This window comes from Echeneis naucrates, chromosome 19, assembly GCF_900963305.1.
Source record: "Echeneis naucrates chromosome 19, fEcheNa1.1, whole genome shotgun sequence".
In the NCBI taxonomy this organism is placed as follows: domain Eukaryota; kingdom Metazoa; phylum Chordata; class Actinopteri; order Carangiformes; family Echeneidae; genus Echeneis; species Echeneis naucrates.
The window spans coordinates 10457592-10478520 of NC_042529.1; the positions used below are offsets into that span (position 1 = coordinate 10457592).

At 42.2% G+C, this 20929-nt stretch overlaps 1 protein-coding gene across 1 annotated transcript in view; it reads left to right on the plus strand.

Annotated features, from left to right (window-relative positions):
* Positions 1-20929, plus strand: part of raraa (retinoic acid receptor, alpha a) — a 131516-nt gene that overhangs the window by 50589 nt on the left and 59998 nt on the right. The window contains exon 3 of the mRNA XM_029527111.1: positions 7233-8032. Within this exon, the coding sequence (XP_029382971.1) occupies positions 7879-8032 (154 nt within the window). The 5' untranslated portion in view covers positions 7233-7878. The remainder of the gene's footprint in view (positions 1-7232; positions 8033-20929) is intronic.

The following is a 20929-nucleotide window of genomic DNA, read 5'->3' on the forward strand; positions in this document are numbered from 1 at the left end:
AGAAGTACTTTCTTCTTCCTGAGTGCTTAAAGAGTTTTTACCACCTTCTCTCTCAGCACATTTCTCAGACTCTATTGCTAACTTCCTATGTCTTCTCAATCCAGAGCATATTTAGCCTTTAACTCTGCCTCTGCGATGGCCTTTTATCCGCCCCCACCCCGCCCAGCTCACTTGGCTCTTTCCCCTCCTTTCTTTCCAGCTCTGTCACTCTCACCTCTCCACACTCTTCATATTTCATATTAAGCAATCCTTTCCATGGAGCCAGCTGTGTAAACAATAGGGACCGGCCCTCCATGTTTTCTCAGAACGAAAGAAAAATGCCGGAAAAACCTGGACACAAGGAGCTCGCCACACGCCGTCCGCACTGATGATCTATGTCCCTTTGTCTCTCCGACCTCCTTAGAGCACAAGTGGGACTTTCTGGGCAGTGAGTTGGGTTTTCTGTGTGTTTGAGGCAGAGTGTTAATCATACGGGGTAGTGTGTTTCTGCGGGTGTGGGAGCTTTGCTGTTACCATAGCCCCCTGCAAATATTGACCAAGCTGAAAAGCTACAGTGAGTAACTCAAAAACAAACGCTGCATGTCATGCACTGCCAGATATGCCTGTATGTTTTTTCACTCTTGCATTCTCACTGGAAATAAACTGCTTTGTTGAACTCATTATTTTGTAGAACACTCCGGACATCCCATAATTAATGGTTCTTAATTGTAATTGAAGATAAAGTGGAAAGTGTAATCTCATCTGTGACTTATAGTGCAGGTGACACTTATTTAGCAGGACAACATCCTCTGTAGGTCTGTAATCTATCTACCTGTACTGCTGTGCGGGGGTTTAACACGCTTCATCTAATACTCTCTATTGAAGGTGAGGCTGGACAGCCAACTTTAGTTGTAGGTTTTATTGACTTTGGTTGACACAGTTAGCTAGTGTGTGGGGGGGTGCGTCTGTCATGATTTCACTGTGTATGTGTGTTTACGGCCCATATGCATGCATGCATGCAGGTGGGCAGATGGTCCAGTTCTGCACGGACAGCCACAGTAGTGCTCATTTTGTGAGAAGGAAGAAAGCTACCATCTTCACCTGACACACACGCAGCTCATCCGGAGGTTTATTTTTTGCAGGTGCAGTGCTTGCTGGCATTTCAGATAATTAAAGGCTGACCTTTCAGGGGTGAAGCAGAAATGTCACCCAGCCTGCTTCGCTGACAAGTGGATTCACCCTACAGGGGGCCTTGGCAAAATGGCTTTGGTTTCTCCCCGTCCTAGATGTGCACTTTGCACCCATTAACCCTCTTGAGCCACATTTTCTGGCTGTTATCAAGAAGTAGCTCTCACCTTCTGCTGTTTTTCACCCACACTGCTCCAACTGACTATGTTTCTTTTCACTTTGAAGCAACACAGGTGGAAGCGGTGCTGAGGTAGTGTGGGTCAGATAATTGGAAGAACACCTGTATTACACTTTACTTATGTAAAAGGTGTAGAAGACAAAGGGATTAAGAAATAATCCATCATACCTATAATCTATGTTTTATCTATTTTTGCAGCAGCTTCTTTAGAGCCTAGACGATGTTACATTCTTTGGTCCATCATCTCACGTACAAGAAATGCGTCTGCAGTGTTAAAATATTGCCTAGGTACAATTCACAAGTCTGCCCTGTGGAAAACCAAAAGTGACCAAAATGTATTGCTGCATGTAAATTCTATTTTTAGATGAATGTTTTGGGGTCATGGCATCACATTGCTGTGACATACATATTTTCTTAAAATGAACAACGCCCCCCCCTCCCCCATCCATGTGCCATGTGGTCTGCTCTATATGCAAAATCCATCCCATCAGCTGCTGTAATATACAGTAAAAGCAGTAAGGCACTCCCTCAGGACTCATAGATGACATGCAAATCCTGTTCAGAACATGAATTTGACACACGTATAAACACACACACACACACACACACACACACAGGTTACATGCATGACCACACACACCACCCACTTACTCAGACACTTGTTGGAATATGAGCAAGCTTCTTACATGTGCATCACTCCACTTAAGACCACACATACACACTCACATGCACACACACAAAAGTGGTCTAAAAATGTGTAGTATGCACGCTCATTCACTCCTGTGATGTCCTTTCATTCCTTCTTATATATCCACCCACGCTGCTGTCCTCATAAAAAATTCAATGCATCGTGCTTCAGCGACTTCCATTATGTGTACTACTGCAAAGCCATACAGCTTGGAGTCAGAGCTCACTGTGTTCTGTTGAAGACTGACAATCCACTCTGGGCTGCCAGCCTGTAGCTTTTCTGTGTAGTGGTTTCTGTATGACTCCAAATTGGTTTCGTTTACGTCATTACAGCAAAAATCTAGGTTGTATGTCTTAATCTGAAATGGTGAAATTCTGCGATGTTATTTGAAACAGCAGGTGCAACACATATTGGCCACACTGAAATGACATTTTCAGGAAAGGAATAACATTTACAAAATCATGCATGTCATTTAACGACATGGTAGCGATTGACTGGATACCTGCTGTGTTTATTGCTCTTCGATATTTGTTACTTTGGCCTTGTTGTGGGTGCCTACTGGCACTAAGCTAAGGTGTGTCAGATGTACCATTTACATAACCGTGTAGCTAGTTTCAATACACTCAGTGGCATTAGCAGCACACTGAGTTATAATGCTGTTGCCACTGACCAACAGCTGTTCATGACATGGTGATATGTAGCACTAACATCACCCACACCATAGATCCCTGGTGCATGCATGTATTTATAGTTATACTAATACTGTGTGTGTGTGTGTAGTGTTACTATCATGTCAATTCTTTTTTTCAGCCTTTACAACAACTGGTGCCTATTTTACTTTCTGTCACTGACCTGTTTGAATCTTGAGTGCAGGCATCTTTGTACATGTTTGTGTGTGTGTGTGTGTGTGTGTGTGCGCGCGTTCTAACGTGCATATCTGTCTATTCATGTCCACACCAGAGTGTCACTGTATGTCATGCAGAGTATTTGCCATCCCCTGTGGCCGTGTTTACTGTGCTGTCCGCTCATCTACAATGACCTCACGCTGCCATTTGCTGCTTTTTCCGATTATTAATTCAGCATTTGCTGTCACCTCCAATTACAGTCACTTGTGCCCCATGACCCCTGACCCTTCCTTCTCTCGGCCCGCTGCATGCCAAACACAGTCTTAAGCCCATGTGACCCAGATTTTTTGCTTACTTTCCCACCTAATGTAAGTGATCACATACATTCCATCAGGAGCTGCCCTATTTACAGCCCTTACCTATTGGCCCTTCGGTATGTCAAAATGAATTTGGACATCACATAATGGTAAATCAGACAGATATAGCAATAGAAGATGCAAAGGGAATTTTTAGAAACGCTTTGAAAAGATGTACATTAATGGCTTAGTTCCAGGCTCCAGGGTTTCCATGCGCTTGTATAGACTCTAACACATCATAGATTTTTACATTCCATCCAAATCTGTTTTTCGTTTGCAGTAGTCCATCCCTCAGCATTATAAGTGTCTGTGCAGTAAGCAAGTATGTGAGTTTTTTTCTTTGATGTAACATGACAGCACACAGAAAGTTCACAATCCTGTTTGTTCCACTTGTTATCCGTCCGCGCTCTATCACCCTCCCTGTTTGTACACATTCATGCAAGATGTGTCATGTATGCATTGTCAGTGCCTGGGAACATTTATACAATTCATTTCAATGAAAGAAACCATACGGCATTATGTAAACATTTGCTCCACTCTCATCTTCTGTATCAATGACCGTGTGTGTTAGCTGCATGGTATCAAACACATAGATCACATTGAGGAAGGCTGCTGTGATTCCAGGGCAGCCTGACAGAGGAATGTAGAAGAGATTAGAGCTTGTATGTGAAGGGCATCAGGAGAAAAGATATGTGTGCATGACAGGACATGGAGTAATATAAAATTATAGATGTCTGTTCTTGTGTTAATATGTGCATACACTATATATATATGTATGTGGTATATCAATGCAACCTTGAAATGTGTATGCATCTGTGATGTTTAATTGTTACATGTTTACACTCGTATGCAAGGATTTGAGCCGCACCACAGCTGTTTATCATCGGTTTATATACAATGACAGGAAGGCAGTTGAGGACTGCATGTCAGCAGCTTTACTCAGCTTTGGTGTTGCGTGTGCAGTTTTCACAGCAGATTATACAGACCATAAATTACGCCCTGATTCTCTGCATAGTGGTGTGCAAGTGTCTTTTTGCCTTGAATTGTGTTTTTGTGTGTGTTGTTCATCCATACTGCTGGGAGAGACTATGCAGGCGCTCACTTATGTTCTCCATTTTTTTCAGCCTCTGTTGTGAATTGTGTGTCTTTGTGTATGTTTGAAATGCCTCAGCTGCACTAGTCATGAGTCAGACAATGTTTACATGAATTAGAATACGTTTGTTTGGTTGAACCTCCAGATTCTACCTTTTACACTACTAGTACCATACTAATATATAACATATTCAAGAGTCAAGATTTTATTTGAACTCAAAGTTTATCAGGATCATATTTACATTCCAAATGTATTTAAATACAAATGTTCAAAAATCGGATCGCAGTTAAAAATTATTATATTGATTATGACATAAATTTTGTGTGACACTTATGTTTCTAAAACTGTCAATGTTTTGTTTTTTCCCATTTCAGTCCCGTTGTTTTTTTGCCATAAAAACTATAAGCAAAGCCTTTTGTGCTAGAGCAACAATGCCCCTTTTTAACTGCTGTGACATCAGTTAAAAAATAGTGGCTGCACCACAACAAAGTTGCTGCTGGTGTAAGTGCATGGTAATGTGCTGCCACTTATCATTGAGAACAGCCTCTTACGGTGCCCGCACTAGATGCTGTAATGATAATGTTGAAGGAAGTGGCCCTTTTCCAGCCAGTGGGTTCTCCCAGTGTCCCAGTGAGTTGTAGTTCCTCAGTGAAAGACCCAGCTCAGCATCAGTGGCCCCTGGGTGTTGCATTAAAATATATAGGGCTATACCTCACTTCACTGTGTATATTTGACAGTCCTGATGCATTTTACATGATTGTGCCAGTGTGCAGCGTGGAGTGTATCAAGGTCTAGGTTCATAATGGTAATGGTTGTGTATTGCTTTGTATTATAGAACCAGAAATGATATTATTATCTGTTTCCTTTAACTCTCAACTCTCTTTCAGTTTAATAGGTGGCTACTCAGGAGGTGGTAGGGGTGGGGGTGGCTTTAAAAGCAAATAAAACTATAACTAACTCTCATGGGCTCTTAAAAAATGCTAGTAAAGCTTCTGGACTAATACAAGCACACCGTTCAGCCCACAACCCCTGACCACCACAGAGACCAGCTCACTGTAACAGGGTGACTGGAGAGCACTTTGGCAATGGTCAATAAAAATATGGCACCTGATAGAAGGCCAAGCAAATAAATTCAGCTCTCCATCTGATTAAGAGACATATCAGGGCTCCACATTCACTGCATGAACTATGCACACCTAGAGGCACACATTCTTACGGCTGTTTGGGAACTCATTCCTGTATGTAGTTGCTCATTTCTCTTACATGTCGGTATATAACCCCACACGCATGCTCATACATGTACTGTACAGCTCACACAGCAAGCCCGTATGGAACAGCTTTCTGACAGTTACATTAAAGAATGTACTCTTATCAAAGATGGATATGACGACATGAGGTTTGTGGAGTAGTTTCTAAATATTTTATAATAGTCTGATCTTTTCAGTGAAGATGCTGGGAACACATTTTACAGGGATTCTAATCCCATAAAGATGAGCACTATCACATATATATACAGAAAATGGGAACATTATAAATGGTATGAAGCACATGGAGGCCAACAATGCTCATGACCATTAACTGTTCATATTAACATTAAGATCTACTTTTTAGAATAGAAAACTGTGCACAGAAAACTCCGGACCAGAATGCTGGTTCAAAGTCATCTCCCGTGTAGCAAAATATTAGATTAAATAATGTCAAATAGTAGCCAGACTTTCTATTGTATAAACAAATGAACAAATGGAACCACACATTGAATCCTGAAGCGCTGTAATGAAACGCACTCAACCCAACTGGACACAAAAACTTTGCTCTGCTGCATCAAAGGAGAGAACTTTTTCTGCGACGTGTCACAGTTTCAGAGGCTGGGATGAGTGAAGATATATACATGTCTTTGTGGAGTCACACAGTGTTGGATTTTCCTATAAGTTGTTACCATATTATTATTATTATTATTACTATTATTATTATTATTATTATTATTATTATTATTGTTATGTCTGCATAACTCTGCCATCAGCGTGCCCCTCTCACTTGTCATATCCTCATGCTTTATCTACATCATACGAGTGGGAATAGGCACACAAACTTGACCTCTCTTTCTTTACACGAGTTCATCCATGATGTCCTGGTGTGATTCATGTTAGAGTGCCACATTCCTGAGCAGCAACACTGCTCATGCAAAGACATATTCCTCCCGCTTATTCAGTGAGGACCCAGTGTGTGTTGCAATGTGCTTTAGTTTTACTACTGTGTATTACCGCCGACTCACTAAAGGGTCATTACACTCAAACATAAGTTATGTTCTTGTTATGACAAGCTGTTTAAAATTGTTTCTCCTCGACTATTGTGTATGTTGTTGTGCTAGTGTACCGCTTTATGGTAATTGTGCTCTCTGGGTGTATTGTTGTCAGGAACGTCATGTGAGGTCAGGGTTTTCTGTAGTGATTTCAGGTCTGTTTACATGTCTTAGACTTAGTTTTGAAAGGAACTCCACAGCAGAAGTCTCTGTGGTCCCTCAACAGCACATTGCATCTCACCTCCGGCTTCTGCAACTGGTGTAATTAGCAAAGTTTTCTTTTGTATTGCTCTCTCCATTTATCTTTTGGCTCTTCTCCCAAAGTACTTGTAGTCTGTTAGTGTTAATGAGCGCACGTATGAGCACACAAAGCTGCAAGGAGACATCACACACCCACTGCTCTCTTCACAATTTTAACACTCCATTAGATAATTAAGGCGGATGGGGTGTTTTTGTAACATTTCAGATGAGACATAACCATTAATTAGTGTCAAAAGAAAAGAACTGTTTTGCTCAAGCACTTAAGTACAAAGGGAAACGATCTCTTTAACTTGTCACTGAAGCACTAAATGATCTCTCTCTCGTTCTGTGTTTTTCTTTCTGCAGGCAGAGGCTGTAGAACTGCAAAGAGGAGGCCTGTCTAAGAAGAGCAGCTTTGTTTTGGCATCATGTGATCTGCGCATTCCCTGGAAGCACTCCGCAGTGGAAGAGTAAATCTGTGCCCTTGTGGAAGCTTCACAACCACTAGCATCCCTATCACCACTATCACCACTCGGCTGCAGTCATCAAAGTCAGCTGTTCTTGACTGAACTTGTCTTCTGTCTCATTCTCGCTGTTCATCTTGAATATAAGGAATGGCTGTGCTACATTCCAGCCTCCAAAACGCCTCTCACAAATAAGGCCTTTCAGCTTCTTTCACAATACAAGAGAAAGGAAGGCTAAAAAAGTCCACAGTCAACTTTTATACTTCAACCCTGTGTCTCCTTTTATCTTTGCGTCCGCATTCACTAAACCAGCAGGGCTTTTGTCTGGGTGACATCTACAGAAGCCATTTCAAGGACCAGATTCCAAGCCATAAGGAGATTTTTACCAGCACAGCCTGGCAGCCTTTTGGAATACCTACCTATCCCTGGGCCCTATGGGGGATTAAATCAGCACAAGAATCCACACTGACTCTTCTTTGGCACTGTTAGATATTTTAAGCTTGTTTTCCAGTGCGGTCTGTTTGTGACTGGAGGTGGACTGAGCCGTCATGTCTGGGAAGGGCAACCCGGTGCCAGGACCCCACCTCAATGGCTTCCCCATGCCCACCTACTCCTACTTCTTCCCCCACATGTTGGGGAGCCTGTCGCCTCCGGCCCTGCCTGGATTGCCTCTCAGTGGCTACAGCACCCCTTCACCAGCCAGTAAGTAACTCTTACTTTAACCTTTTTGCTGGTTCATGTTAAGCTTTGAAGTGGTCTGCAGCTCTCCCTTACGCCAGCTATCATGCAAGTTGGTTTTTGAGTGACAGGCAGTGAGGAGAAAATGTACTTGCTTTATGTGTTTCCTGGTTTACTCTCGAGGCTGTGTCTCACTGTATGCTCCTGCATACCTCCCCTACAGTGTGTGTGTCTGTGTTTGTGTGCACATATGCTTGTGGTAGTAAAAGGATACTTTCATCTCATCCTGTTCAGATCATTCCTATGTGGAAGATGTGTGTGTTGGTGAACAGAGCAGCACACGCACTCAGACGCATACACACAGACGCGCTCTCACATGCACTTCGCCTCCAGCACTGTCCTTAATCTACAAGCCCACACATATTGTTACACATGCACTCACACTCACACACACACACACACACATACACACACAGAGATGAACGTACACGTAGAAACATCAGTGTAGATCACAAGGAAATGAGGAAGGACAGCCAGAAAGGAGCATTGCTTTTCTGTGAGAGCACAAATTTGGCAAGTGTTGCTAAAATAAATCTCACAAATGCTATCATTGTAGTCAACCTTCATGGTGAAACTCCTTTATACTATCAATCAAAAGCTTCAGAACTGACTTGCAGAGTTGCCTTTTTAAGTCAAACTAGGAGAAAAGCAGTTTTCATCAGGGAAGAGAAGCTGCTCTGTAGTGTATTTTTTAACACAAGAACCTTGGTTTCCTTTGAACAGTGGTGGAGGAAGAATTTAGATATTTAACTCAGGTAAAAGCAGCAGCACCAAAAAGTTCTGCAAGATTTTTGTATAATCATTTAATTACAAAAACATAAACAGCAAAGTCTGTTAAGTAGTACTGACTACAAAGTCAGCTAGTAATATGGTATATGGTATTACATTTACATTTGGCAGATGCTTTTTTCCAAAGTGACTTACAAGTGAGGGATATCAGATTTGGCACATATTGCATTACTGCCAATGATGCAATAGCCAATGGACATGATGTTGGTGGTGCAGCAGGTCGACTACACCGTTTAATCTGTAATAACACATCATATTTTGCAATATGAGTATATGTTTAACTTTGTAAGAGAATCTCCATCTCACACAGTTTGAAGCCGCAGCTCACCAAGTCACGCTCTGTAGCTGCATTTGACACATTGATCCTTGAAGTATGTCCGTTTGAAAAGGATCTGGTTCAAATGACAAAGCTGCACGCTTGAGGAGCATTCATCGAAATGTTGCATTTTAAAATGTTGCGGTGTGTCCGTATGAGGGTGAATTACCCCTGTTTAGAGATCATAATCCCCAAAGTGCTTTTAAATTGGTATAATTTTGCAAGCTCTGCATCGTACTGCGTACCGTGAGGCACAGACAAAGAGATAATCAATTAATCAGCAGTGGCAGCAGCAGAAATATGAATGAAGGGAATACACTTGGTGGTGTAGATGTACAGCCAGTGTGTGTGTATCTGTGTGCACGAGCCTGAAGGATCGCTGCCTCGCTCTCACGTGTCTAGAGTCTGTCAGGGTATTGACTTTCTATCTGCTGGAGTTTGCATTGGCAGTCAACGTGGAGGGAAGTGAAGAACAGTCAGTGCCCAGCCCCGTCACTCCCACTTCCCCAATACCAGATACCCCACCTCACTCACAAAGACTGGAATTCCTGTCAGATTCCTCTTTTTGCGCTGCTCCAAATGTTTGTGTGTGTGTATGTTTCTGTGTGACTCTGTGTGTGTGTTTATGTGCGTCTGTGTCCACTCTCCCAATGTTTGCCATGCAGGGCGGCAAAGTTCCTTCCCTTTTGCCTGGACAAACATTTCCTGTCAGTAAACACTGGAGAGCCAGGGACACCACAGCTTCCTGACAAGCACACACAGACACACACACACACACACTCCTAAACATAAACACAATCTTTGCCCTTCATGTTGGCTTACTTTCTCTCACTCCTGCTCCTCCCCGCATGAAGATAAGTGCCAACATAACTCCCACATGCTCTCACTCACACACATACGCATGGCAAAAGAGCCACATACTTGTCCTTCGAAACACTTTCACACACAATGACACACAAAGAAACCTTCACTCCTTTCTCGTCATTCCTATCTATTACTCTGGCAGGTGATTTCTCTCTCTCTCCCTCACGTGCTTTGTTCTGCTCTCTCACATTTTCACACACTTAAACACTTTAGCTAAGCCTTTTCCAGCCCCATTCAATGCTGAGCAGTGACGAAAGAAGGTTAGAGAGTAGGCGCCAAAGAGATGGGGGGTTGGTTTGTGCTGTGCAGAATGTCAGATTGGACAGACGATAAAAAACTATTTACCTTGATGCATTTTAGTGTTGGGAAGCTTCCGCTGTCAGCTAAATCCATGACAATGACTGTATGTGTGTGCGGACTCATCCTTGTATCTGTGCAAAGTGTAGAAAGCGGTTGGACCTTGTGGTGGTTGTTTTTCCTTGCTACTGTCCAGAAAGCCAGTTTTGTCCTTTATTTCATGACCTTGTCATTTTTGTACTTAAGTCCTCGATATATAAGATGTCTGGGATCTTCATTACAATCATGACTTCGACTGAAGGATATTTGCATCGAAATGAACCGTTTAAATAATTTACATGATTATGCTTTTACCAGCATGTTTGCAGAGGTGCTGATTCTGTAGAAATTTGATTCTTATTGTTTATTTTTTTGGGGGCGTATTTTTTACCCGTGTCTTGGACGGATACTGTACCTCCTGGTCACCAATCTTTGGTGCATCTGTGGTATATGAACACATGTATTTGTATATTTTTTTCACAACGTGAGTGTGGTCTAATCATATCTGATGAAGGTACTGCAGATTATTGGCAGGTTTGTTGAGTAAACAGTCATGAAGCCAGGCTTTGTGACTTGTGTTTGATGGCTAAGATCATTTCCCATTGAAATAACTTTGATTTCTTTTTTCCCGTCTTGTTTATTTTCCCTTGTCCTCCTCCACCCCATTCTCAGAGATGTCCAGCTCTTCCTCCTCAGCTTCCTTCAGTAAACCCCAATAGACCAATTATTTGGACCAAGCAGAGCAGAAGGGTTAATATCGGTCTTCTCTCTCTTCTCTCTCTCTCTGTCAGCAGCTCTAACCTCCTGTGTTATGTCTTCACATCACATTATCTGAAAATCATCAGGTTAGGTTACGCTCCGGAGCAGATCAGTTGCAGATATTGATATTACATTTATTGCCTGCAGCTTTATTAGCTAACTGAATATTATCACCAAGGATTGATCATGCTCAAACAGGAACCAATGGGCAGTCTGCTGTATCGAACACAGTCAGAACCACATCCACATGTGCTTATTACATGCACATGCACATGCACAACTTCTATAAGTGATTTTGTTTGAATCCATGATGCCTTGTGGCCATGTGAATGTGGAACTACCTGGCCACAACACCCCAACTATTGATGTAGTTATCATTAAGGCCTTCTGCTGTCTGTCTCTAATCCAATGCTATTACATTAGCATGGTCTTATGAGAGATCATAATGAATGGAGCCAGCTTACTACCTGCTGCCACAGTGGACTAATTGGCTTTTCCCCACAGAGCGCTCTTGTTTCAGCAGTAATTGCTTGGTACGGGAACGTTCCCTAGTGTGGCTAACACACATGAGCACCATCTCTTTTGACTTATTAAGGGGGTAAAATGGCATTTATGAATGTACTTTGGGCCAGCAGGAGAAATATGAAAGGATATTTTCAGACCTTGAGGAAACCTGTGTGTGGATGTGTATGTGTGTATGTCACCTATCCCATTAAGCAGCCAAGGGTGGAATGCACTGACCAAGAGTAAATATGGATATGGTAATGTTGGGCAAAGTGTGTGTTTGTGAGGGTATGTGTATCTTTGTGTTTGGGCTGGTTTCTGGACAGACAGGTGGTAGTTCCCGTCCCCGGTGGTCTGCAGAAATCAAGGAGCATGTCAGTGCATTCTATGGGTGGCAGAAACACATATACACCCACACACACACACACACACACACACATGCTTCTGTGGTAGGGATAAGGATAATGACATGAGAAACATTTGCGTTATGCCCAGCTTTGGCAGCCTTCCAAAGTGTGTGTGGATATAATGTAAACACACATTCTATTGACCAAAGCACTTTTTCTGTCAGGTGACCAGGTAGCGGCCATTTAGCCGCACCGGAAGAACACACTCGTTACGCACACTCAGAAACGGTACCTCTGGGGAGCTGGTTGTCATTATTGGAAAGTCATTTGAGGGGTGCCGATATTCTGATGGCGAGGACACAGGCTTATTAAACATGGCGTGTTATACATGTCTAGCATGGCAGCATAGCACTCATTCACCCCAGCTTAACAACCTTGTTAATTAACTGCAGAGCTTTGGGAGGCTGAAAAATGAGCACAAGGGCTCTCCTGTTCTTAAATATCCAAAGAAGTAATTGTCTGATGCTACTCTAAGATCGTTGCCACTTCACAAATGGTTGATGAGTTTTATTCTTTATGTTGAACCAGGTTACAATTAAGTGGATCTCACTAGGTTTGATTCTTCATTGTAACAAATCTGGGAAAAACTGCAGTTATATACAGGTGACAACTTTCTGCTCTAACTTTCAGTAATTATGTTCCTGTTTCTGCAACAGCACACACATTTACTTCCTTTTACCACAAGCTTCTTCTGTACAACACCATGCACAACAGTGTGTTTATGCAGTAGGTGGACTGCTGTATGTGTGATTCTGTGTGGGTGTGGCCTTCTTAGTAATTTTGTTATGATCACAGTGTATTTGTTCATCAGGAATGCAAGAAAATTGTTCAAGCCTAGTGCAGAAGAAAATAAATAGGGCGGTAGCAATGACTTTGGAAAAAAAACATTTTTAATGAATAATAAATAAACAGAAGAGCGACAGAAAGATGTAGATGCAAGCTTTTGGTGCAGATGTGACAGGAGTTAGAGCCCCGGGCGCTCAAACACACAAACACAAACAACACACATGGATGCACAAAAACAGGCTTTGGCAACACCTGTGTCCCCTGACAGAGTCTCATGCCAAAACACTAGCAAGCTGAGCCAAAAGGGCTCCCACAAGAAAACCCTTCACCTTCCACCAGCCCTCTGGCCTTCCCCTATATCTGTCCTTCATGTTCTTCTTTTTTTGGCTTCTGAGTATCTCTTCTTCTCCCCCCTTGTCTCTCCAACTCCACTCCTCTCCCCTCCCACCACCACAATTCCATCTGCGGGCATTTTTCCTTTCCTTTTTTTTTTTTTGCACAATCCATCCTCTTCTCTTTTCTGCACTCATCTCACTTTCATCATACCTGCATACTCTCCAGATTTGTCTCTCTCTCCCTGCTCTGCCTCTGTCTTCCCCTCTTCCCTTTCTCCACCTGAGGACTTGACAGAGCTATCATTACCCTGCCACCTATTTACACGTGGCCTGTTATTTTCCATTTGCTTTAAGGGGACCTGGGGCCAAATCCTTGCCCAGAATACGAGCTCCTAACCACAAGATTTATCCCGAATGGCTTGGCAAATGTGACCTACTCGCCAACCACCCTTTCTCTTTTCGTCTCCTCTCTCTTTTTTTCTTTCCCTGTGCCTTGGACTCTCACTCCATCCTTCTCTCTATACGTTTTTCCCCCCCATTGCTGCTTATGCAAATACAGGCCCTCCTATTAAAGAGCTGTCTTCCCGTAATCCGATGGATGGCTCCATTTTCCGTGTGATACACAAACACGCACACTCGCACAAAGAGAGGCAGATTGCGCTGCACACTATTAGGCACACAAGGACACATGCTATCTCTCATAAACATTCACAGCAACTGGTACATACATGCACAGAGAAGCACACACGCACAAACTGTCACATGAGCACAGAGAGAGAAAACCCTCCTCTGCAGCATGGCTGTTAGGAGCCGTGAGCGCTTTAAGCCATACTTGGGCCATAGCAACTTCAAAACCAGCAGACTGTCGCTGGCAGCCATGCAGTGCTCTGATGGGTAAACACTGGCACAATCTAAATCTCTCTCTGATGTGCCAGCGCAAGTATCTTTATTTCTTTGCTCTTCAAAGGGCCCGCAAGGAAGTCAAGACAAGGGTAAAGCGATAAGAACTCCCCCCTCCTCTTTTCTCCCCTCTCTCCTTCTGTACAGCTTTCCTATCCTTTCCTTCAACCCACTCTTTCGCTGACCCCCTTCTCCTTCCTTTTATCTCTTCTCCCCTCCCCCCCTACACACACACACACACACACACATATACACACATCTCGCTACCTTCTTATGCCCTTTTTGCTGCAGCCGTTGCATACAGCCATAATTCACACTGCCGCATACATTCAAATGTCAATGACACTCTCACAGGCATCATTCCTCTATTGTCCTTTGATAAGGGCTAGGAATGACAATGTCTGTAAAATATAGGGCAGTTACTTAATGGAAGGAGATGAAGGAGAGGAGAGAGCTGAGGAAAGGTTCTGAGAGGCTGAGCAGTTCTAGCCTGCACAGCTCGGAGAGTGATTGAATTATCAAGCAGAGCTTTGCTTGTTGTCCAAGGGGGTTTCAGAGGGAAAGCCCTTTTCTCAGCGGCTAATGTGCTTTTTCAGCCCACCACAATGGATAGCTGTGTTGCGCAAAGAGGCTAAGAGAGCTCTGTTCGGCTGGGGCCTATGGGGCCACCAGCTCTCTCTTGGCATCTCTCTAAGGGGCCCCTGGCCACACTTAACCTCAAGCCTGTCTGGTAACATTAGCACATAGCCACCTCAGAGTGGAGCGATAATGCACTTGTGGCAGCATTAGCACCTTATAGGGCTAAGTTTACCACCTTACCAATGCAGGATGAATTGTGCTGTGTTTAGATGATCATTAGCATTCCAGACATTCGTGGATGCACACATCGGTTATAGTCTGTGTGAAAGACAAATCTTTGTTATTGCACTTTTTCACAACGCACTTGCTGCAAGGCTGCAAAGTATTGTAGTACGTTTATAACCAAACCCTCAAAATAAAAATAAAGCGTCTGTATGAGAAACATGATTTTGTAGTAACTGTCATCCAACCTCAAGTGCTGTTAGTGTTTATAGCGATTTAAAAAAAAATACAATAGTTATTTTGTGTGTGTAATACTTACAATGGATTAGAAATTCCACAGCAAATGATGTTAAATCTGGCAAAGTGGAGGTCTGATAACGTTGCACATTTATAAATCAACATCTTACCATTTCTGGTTCTGTGCAGTGAAAATAACATTTTAGAACATGGCTAGAATTTGAATGTAAATGTTAAAAGGCTAAGCCAGTAAATTCAGTGTAAATGATACTGAAGTCCCACACGGTAGTCGAAACTGTGTACACCAACTGAAATAGCAGCAGGAACTTTGTTATAGTACAAGAACTTTATTAGACCATTCATCTGTTTGTTGCTGGAGATTTGGCCTCATTGCACCAGAAACCATATGATACATTCTGCACAAACCAAAATACACTACAAACTACAAGGTTGTCTGTGTGTACAAGACTTTACACATCGAAGGACCATTGAGTCTGGAAAAAACAGGAAACATTTGTCAGCGTAATTTTTACTTGAGGGAGAGGGAGAAGAAACACAGACACGTGTGTTCCAGGTGGGATTAAAATCACTAATCAGCACACGCTAATTTAAAATCAATGAACCTTCACCTATATAATTAAACTTTCCCCGGACTGTGTGACCTGTATGAATATTGTTTGGGCGGGGTATATGGTCTTATTTATTTTAATTTCTAAAATATCTAATTTGACCTTTCCACTCTTCTTTTCAACTGGGTTTTTTTTACTTCACTTCTTCTTTCAGTTAATTAATTAGCTTGAACCAAATTTGTGGGTCTCAAAACAGTCTCTCTCTCTTTTACTAACTATTAACTATTTGTTTTTCATCCTCTTCATGTCTCCGATCACTCCTTCACCCTTTTGCCTGCGGGTTCATCAGAAACAAACAGCTGTTGTGCAGTTGCCCTGTGATCAAAATGAAGAGACATCTGAAATTTACACCGGCTCTCTCTAAATTTCTCTGATTCTGCCTCACTCATCCTGCCACTGACACATTTAGTTGTTCCTTTTATCTCTGCATTCGAGTCAGTGTGCATACACTACACACAGAGAGGATGTGATTAGTGGTACTGCTTTACTTTCCATTTTGAAATAGCTTGCTAAACAACTGGAGTGCATTTTTCCTTGATTAGTCTCCTAATTTGGTCTGTCCCACACAACAACCAGATGTTCACACACACACACACACACAGTCACAGCAGCTTTAAATTGTGTGCCAGAAATGTGCTGTCACAGTGGTCATTTTTGTCATCTGGGTCAACCTAATAGTTCTGTGTTATATCTCACAGCTCTCTGAGGGAGATAGCTTAAGTCTTGGTTATTCTGTTTTTATTTTTGAGTGTTGTGTTGGGTGGCTTAGACTGTGTGTGATGTCCAGTCTTGTTCTCTCTCACACACACACACACACACACACACTGTTGATGGTTGTGAAACTGGTCTGATCTTGTAGAGCTGCTGAGGAATTCCACTGTCATTGAAAGTGACTGATCAGGTCCTGCCAGGATAAAATCTCAGGTCTTAAGCCAGAGCAGATAAACACACGCAGGCATTCTCACTTGCATACACACTAAGAGCAAACTCACACGGATTGTAACAGAACATTTTCTTCATTGTTTCCTCACTCAGACAAACATGCTCAAGCTGTCCAATTTGGAATTGTGGCAGACCCCACAAATAGCATGTGGTTTCATGGATCTTGTCCCTCTTGGTTGCTGAAGTTTACACAATACACATTTTGACAAAGCATCAGTACCACATGGTTACACAATAAAAGTCAAGTCTTTTGATCAGCTGCTTATTTTGTGTACACTGCAGAAAAACCAAAAACAGACAAAATCTCCCACGGCAAAGAATTCCCAAAAGACTGAAGCTCGTCATTGGAAATGCTTCTCTGAGGGTCAGGGGACGCCAAAGCAGCTCTTTGGTGGTGAATGTCAATATGCTTCAGATCAAGTGGTTGGAACAGTGTTTGAAATATCCTTCACTTAAACTTCTGAGAATAATTGGGAATGCTGCATCCAGCAGTTCATCTTACACAACTTCCTGTCACTGTTTATAGGTACAAATGTAAATATCTCTGTGGATCATTTTTTGTGCGTGCTCAATCCTCAATTTAAAATCCTGCCTTCAAACCTGTCAGTTGAAAAGAGCCATAAATACTTTCAGGTGAGCCAAAATTAGCTGGAAGAGAAAACAAACATGAAATGTTTATGGGGTTTTGATCTGTTTTAAATATCCATCATACTTTATAACTCAATGTGTGTTTGTTGTTCTTGAACATGTTTTATTCTTTTTCAGAAGGATTATCAATAATTGAGAGAAATGATGGATAAAACCAAGAAAAAAAAGTTGCAATAAACTAAAATATTCCTTGAAGAGAGTACATAAACTCCAGCCCTGACTCATGTTCTGTACAGCTGCATTTACTGTGACTCTGTGGTAACAGTACAAACAGGACATTTTAAAGCAGGAGACAGCAGTGACTGATCACAGAGAAAGACACAGAGCGATGCTGCATACCTAAGGTCAAACTCAAGACCTCCCTCTCTGACCCTGAGACCCCTCTAATCGCTCATTCTCTGGAAGAAAGAGACAGGACTGAAGAGGGGGTTAGGAAGAGGGAGAGAAAGATCAAGAGAGGTAGAGCGCAAATGAGGGAAGTTAAGGGCCCCTGCAGGCATCTTAAATCACAGCAGGCCCAGACATACCGTTCTCCAAGGCATCGAGAGCCGATTCACACTTTCTACAGTCATGTGGTTCAGGGGTAATTTGTTCCAAAGAAAGTATTTTGGCTGAACAAACTGAACTGAATCACAGAAATTATCAATTTGTTTCTCAGCTCAGTTGAACACTCATGCAGCTGCGAGTGAATGTACAGTGATGAGATTTAGTGCATCTGTGGGCAAATGTGATTCTCGCAGAAGGAGTGAGTGTAACCCTGCAAGTAAACATGATGCCTTTGGACATGTTTACTCACTGCTTTCACTGTGAGAGAAAGATCATAGTCGTAATTAGTAGCTAAAACAGCTGGAACCAGGGACAGCAAGTTTGGAAGTAAAGCCAAGCTGATCTGTTAAAATGACCATTAAAAACCAGACCTGTAATATTTAGCACGAAAATCTTTCAGGGTTTTGTGTGTTTTCAAAACAGCAGCACTTCTGGTCGCTGAATGATTTGATGAACAATGATCAAATGTTTTTAACAGACTAGTTGAAGGCATCTGACAAATACAGAGGAGCTTTTATTGTTAATGCGTTCTACAAATGACCACTAACTCACTTACTTACATGCAAGATTCATGAATGATGGGAAGGGGGGATGAGTGAGTGAGCCAGTGTGTTTCATCCAAATACAAAACTGCCTTGGAGTTTCTCTGCATCTAATTGTGCCAATGCAGTTTTGAATGATGTCAGCTGATTTGTTTCATAAACTTGTGTTTATGCCACACAATATAGGTGAAATGTCTCTGTTTACTGTTAACACAAAGAAGGAGAGAAACAGAGGGAGGGAGAGGTCAGGTGATGCCAGTGATGGGATTTCGCTGATTCAATATTTACTCATCAAACAGAACTATTTCCTGTAAGCTCTTGGCTAAACTCTCGCTTTCAGCGCCTCACTCTTTCGCTCTCAATCTACCTTTGTTTTATCTCCATCACTCTCTCTTGCCTTGTGCCTTTGTGTTCTGTTCCTTTCATCATCAGAAACTATCAGTATTAGCTTCCTCCCCATCAGTTTGCTGTTGTTTTCCTTTATTTCCCATGTTGTCTTTCTAAAGAATCGGCTTCTTTTGCTTTCCTGCTCTTCCCACTTTCAGCTCTTCTTCATTTTCTCACTTTAATTTTTTGACCGTATCTTTCCATCTGCACATCTTCTGTCCAAAAGACACGAGACACCGCGTAAAGCAGTGAGCAAACATCTGTCTAGCCACCCACTCACCTATGCAGCCAGGCATTCACAGCAGCCATGAGCTTCAAATAGGGCTGATAATTGAGCTGTGTACACAGTGTGAGGGGAGTTATGTTGCTTTAAATATTATCCCAACTGAGGTTCTCCTGGGTGTGTTAAGGACAAGTGAGTGTGTTTTAGCATTTGATTAAATCCAGGAAATGTACACACCTTTTTAAATTTTCTGTGTGAGTTTGTTTTTCTTTGTCCTTCAGGGTTTGGTTGTCAAACAAGCGTAGTGTTAATTCTTTGTGCTTGTACTCATCTACGACAGCTGTGAACAGCAGCAATGGCAGTGAGTGGAGTGTATGTTTCTGGAGAGCATTAGGCGGTTTTCTGTTGGAAAGACAACTGTAAGGCCTCTTTGCCCCACCACCACCCCACCCCCATCCTGCTCTGAGAAAGAGAAAGCATCCAGTCCAACAGATGTGTCGTCAAAGCCGGCGTCTCTCAGACCTTTGAAAAGCAGCCTTTATGTCAAAACCAGATCGCTTGGACTGAAGGTACACATGGAAAATAGTGGAGGAGTTCCAGGAGAGAACGCTCTGAGGGGAATATTTTAAGTCTTTATCATGAAGGTAGTCGTCTGTCTGTCGACACGTTTGGTGTGGCTGCTTGTACTGTATGCCCAGAAGCTGACGTAGTTTTCCCTTCTGGTGCTTGTGTGCTTATGTGTATGTGTGTGTGCACATGTGCACGTGCCTGCACAGCTCTCCATTTTTTACTTTGTGTGTGGCTGTGGATGAGAAAACCAAAGCTGGTACATTGGAGCACTTTTTCTGGGGCTCATTAGGCCTAAAATCAGTAAGAGCATCCTTGGATATTTTATTTAGACCTCTCAGACCTTGTGTGTGTTTTTTTTTTTTTTTTTCTTTCTTCTTTTCTTTTCATAAACTGCTTTGTTGTGGTCCCCTCTGAGGTGAAGAGCTCTTACTGCTCTTATCCCCCTCTCCCATTATTGGTTGATCTTGGAGAGGATGTTGTGTGGAGGGAGCGGGGTGCGTCATTCACTTTCATCCACATGTAGTGCACTCACTCTCGACCTAATTAATCCCGTTTTATTCTGCTCCATCTCTACCACTCAATGAACCCGTACCCATATAAAGTAAGCTGCGCAGTTGTACTTGAATAATGGCACTATTAAGATCTGCAACGCCCCTATTAAGCTCACTAATTACTGCCTTCTTCCTTAAGTTGTAATTCCTCATATCTCTAACCAGCTGCGGTGGCTAACTGTAGCTTCATTTTTACCATAGATGAGAGATGTATGAATATTCTCACGTACATCCAGTTTTCCACCAAGTGACTTTTTAACCCTATAATGCTGTGCGTGCCATATTTGATGCACACATTTATGAGACCATCCCCTTGGCCAAGGCAGCAGTTTGAAAAAAATAAAGACACAGATATAAAGATGCAGATGGCACAGATGGCCAACCAGAAAAGTTCTTGTTATTGCCAGAATTGTGTGTAATGCCCGATTTAACAAATATGATATGATATATATATATATATATATATATATATATATATAAAGGAAATATGCAATTTCCTATTTATTTATTACATTTTGTTAATGGGCAAAATAAGGAATTTTCTGTCCATTATTTCTTGGGTCAGACATTATGGGGTTAAGGAATTTCACTGCCACTGCCTTTTTTTCCCATCACGTTCAATAATATCCTAACTTTTAGCCCATGCCAAGAGGAAGTGGCAAACCCAGTTAATGGTGACTCACGAGAATCTGAGTCATTTGGTGCAAGTCCAGCATTGAATACATAAAAAACCAAGGGTGGTTGGATGATAAAAAAAAATATTTCAGAAATGAAACAGGAAGCTTGATC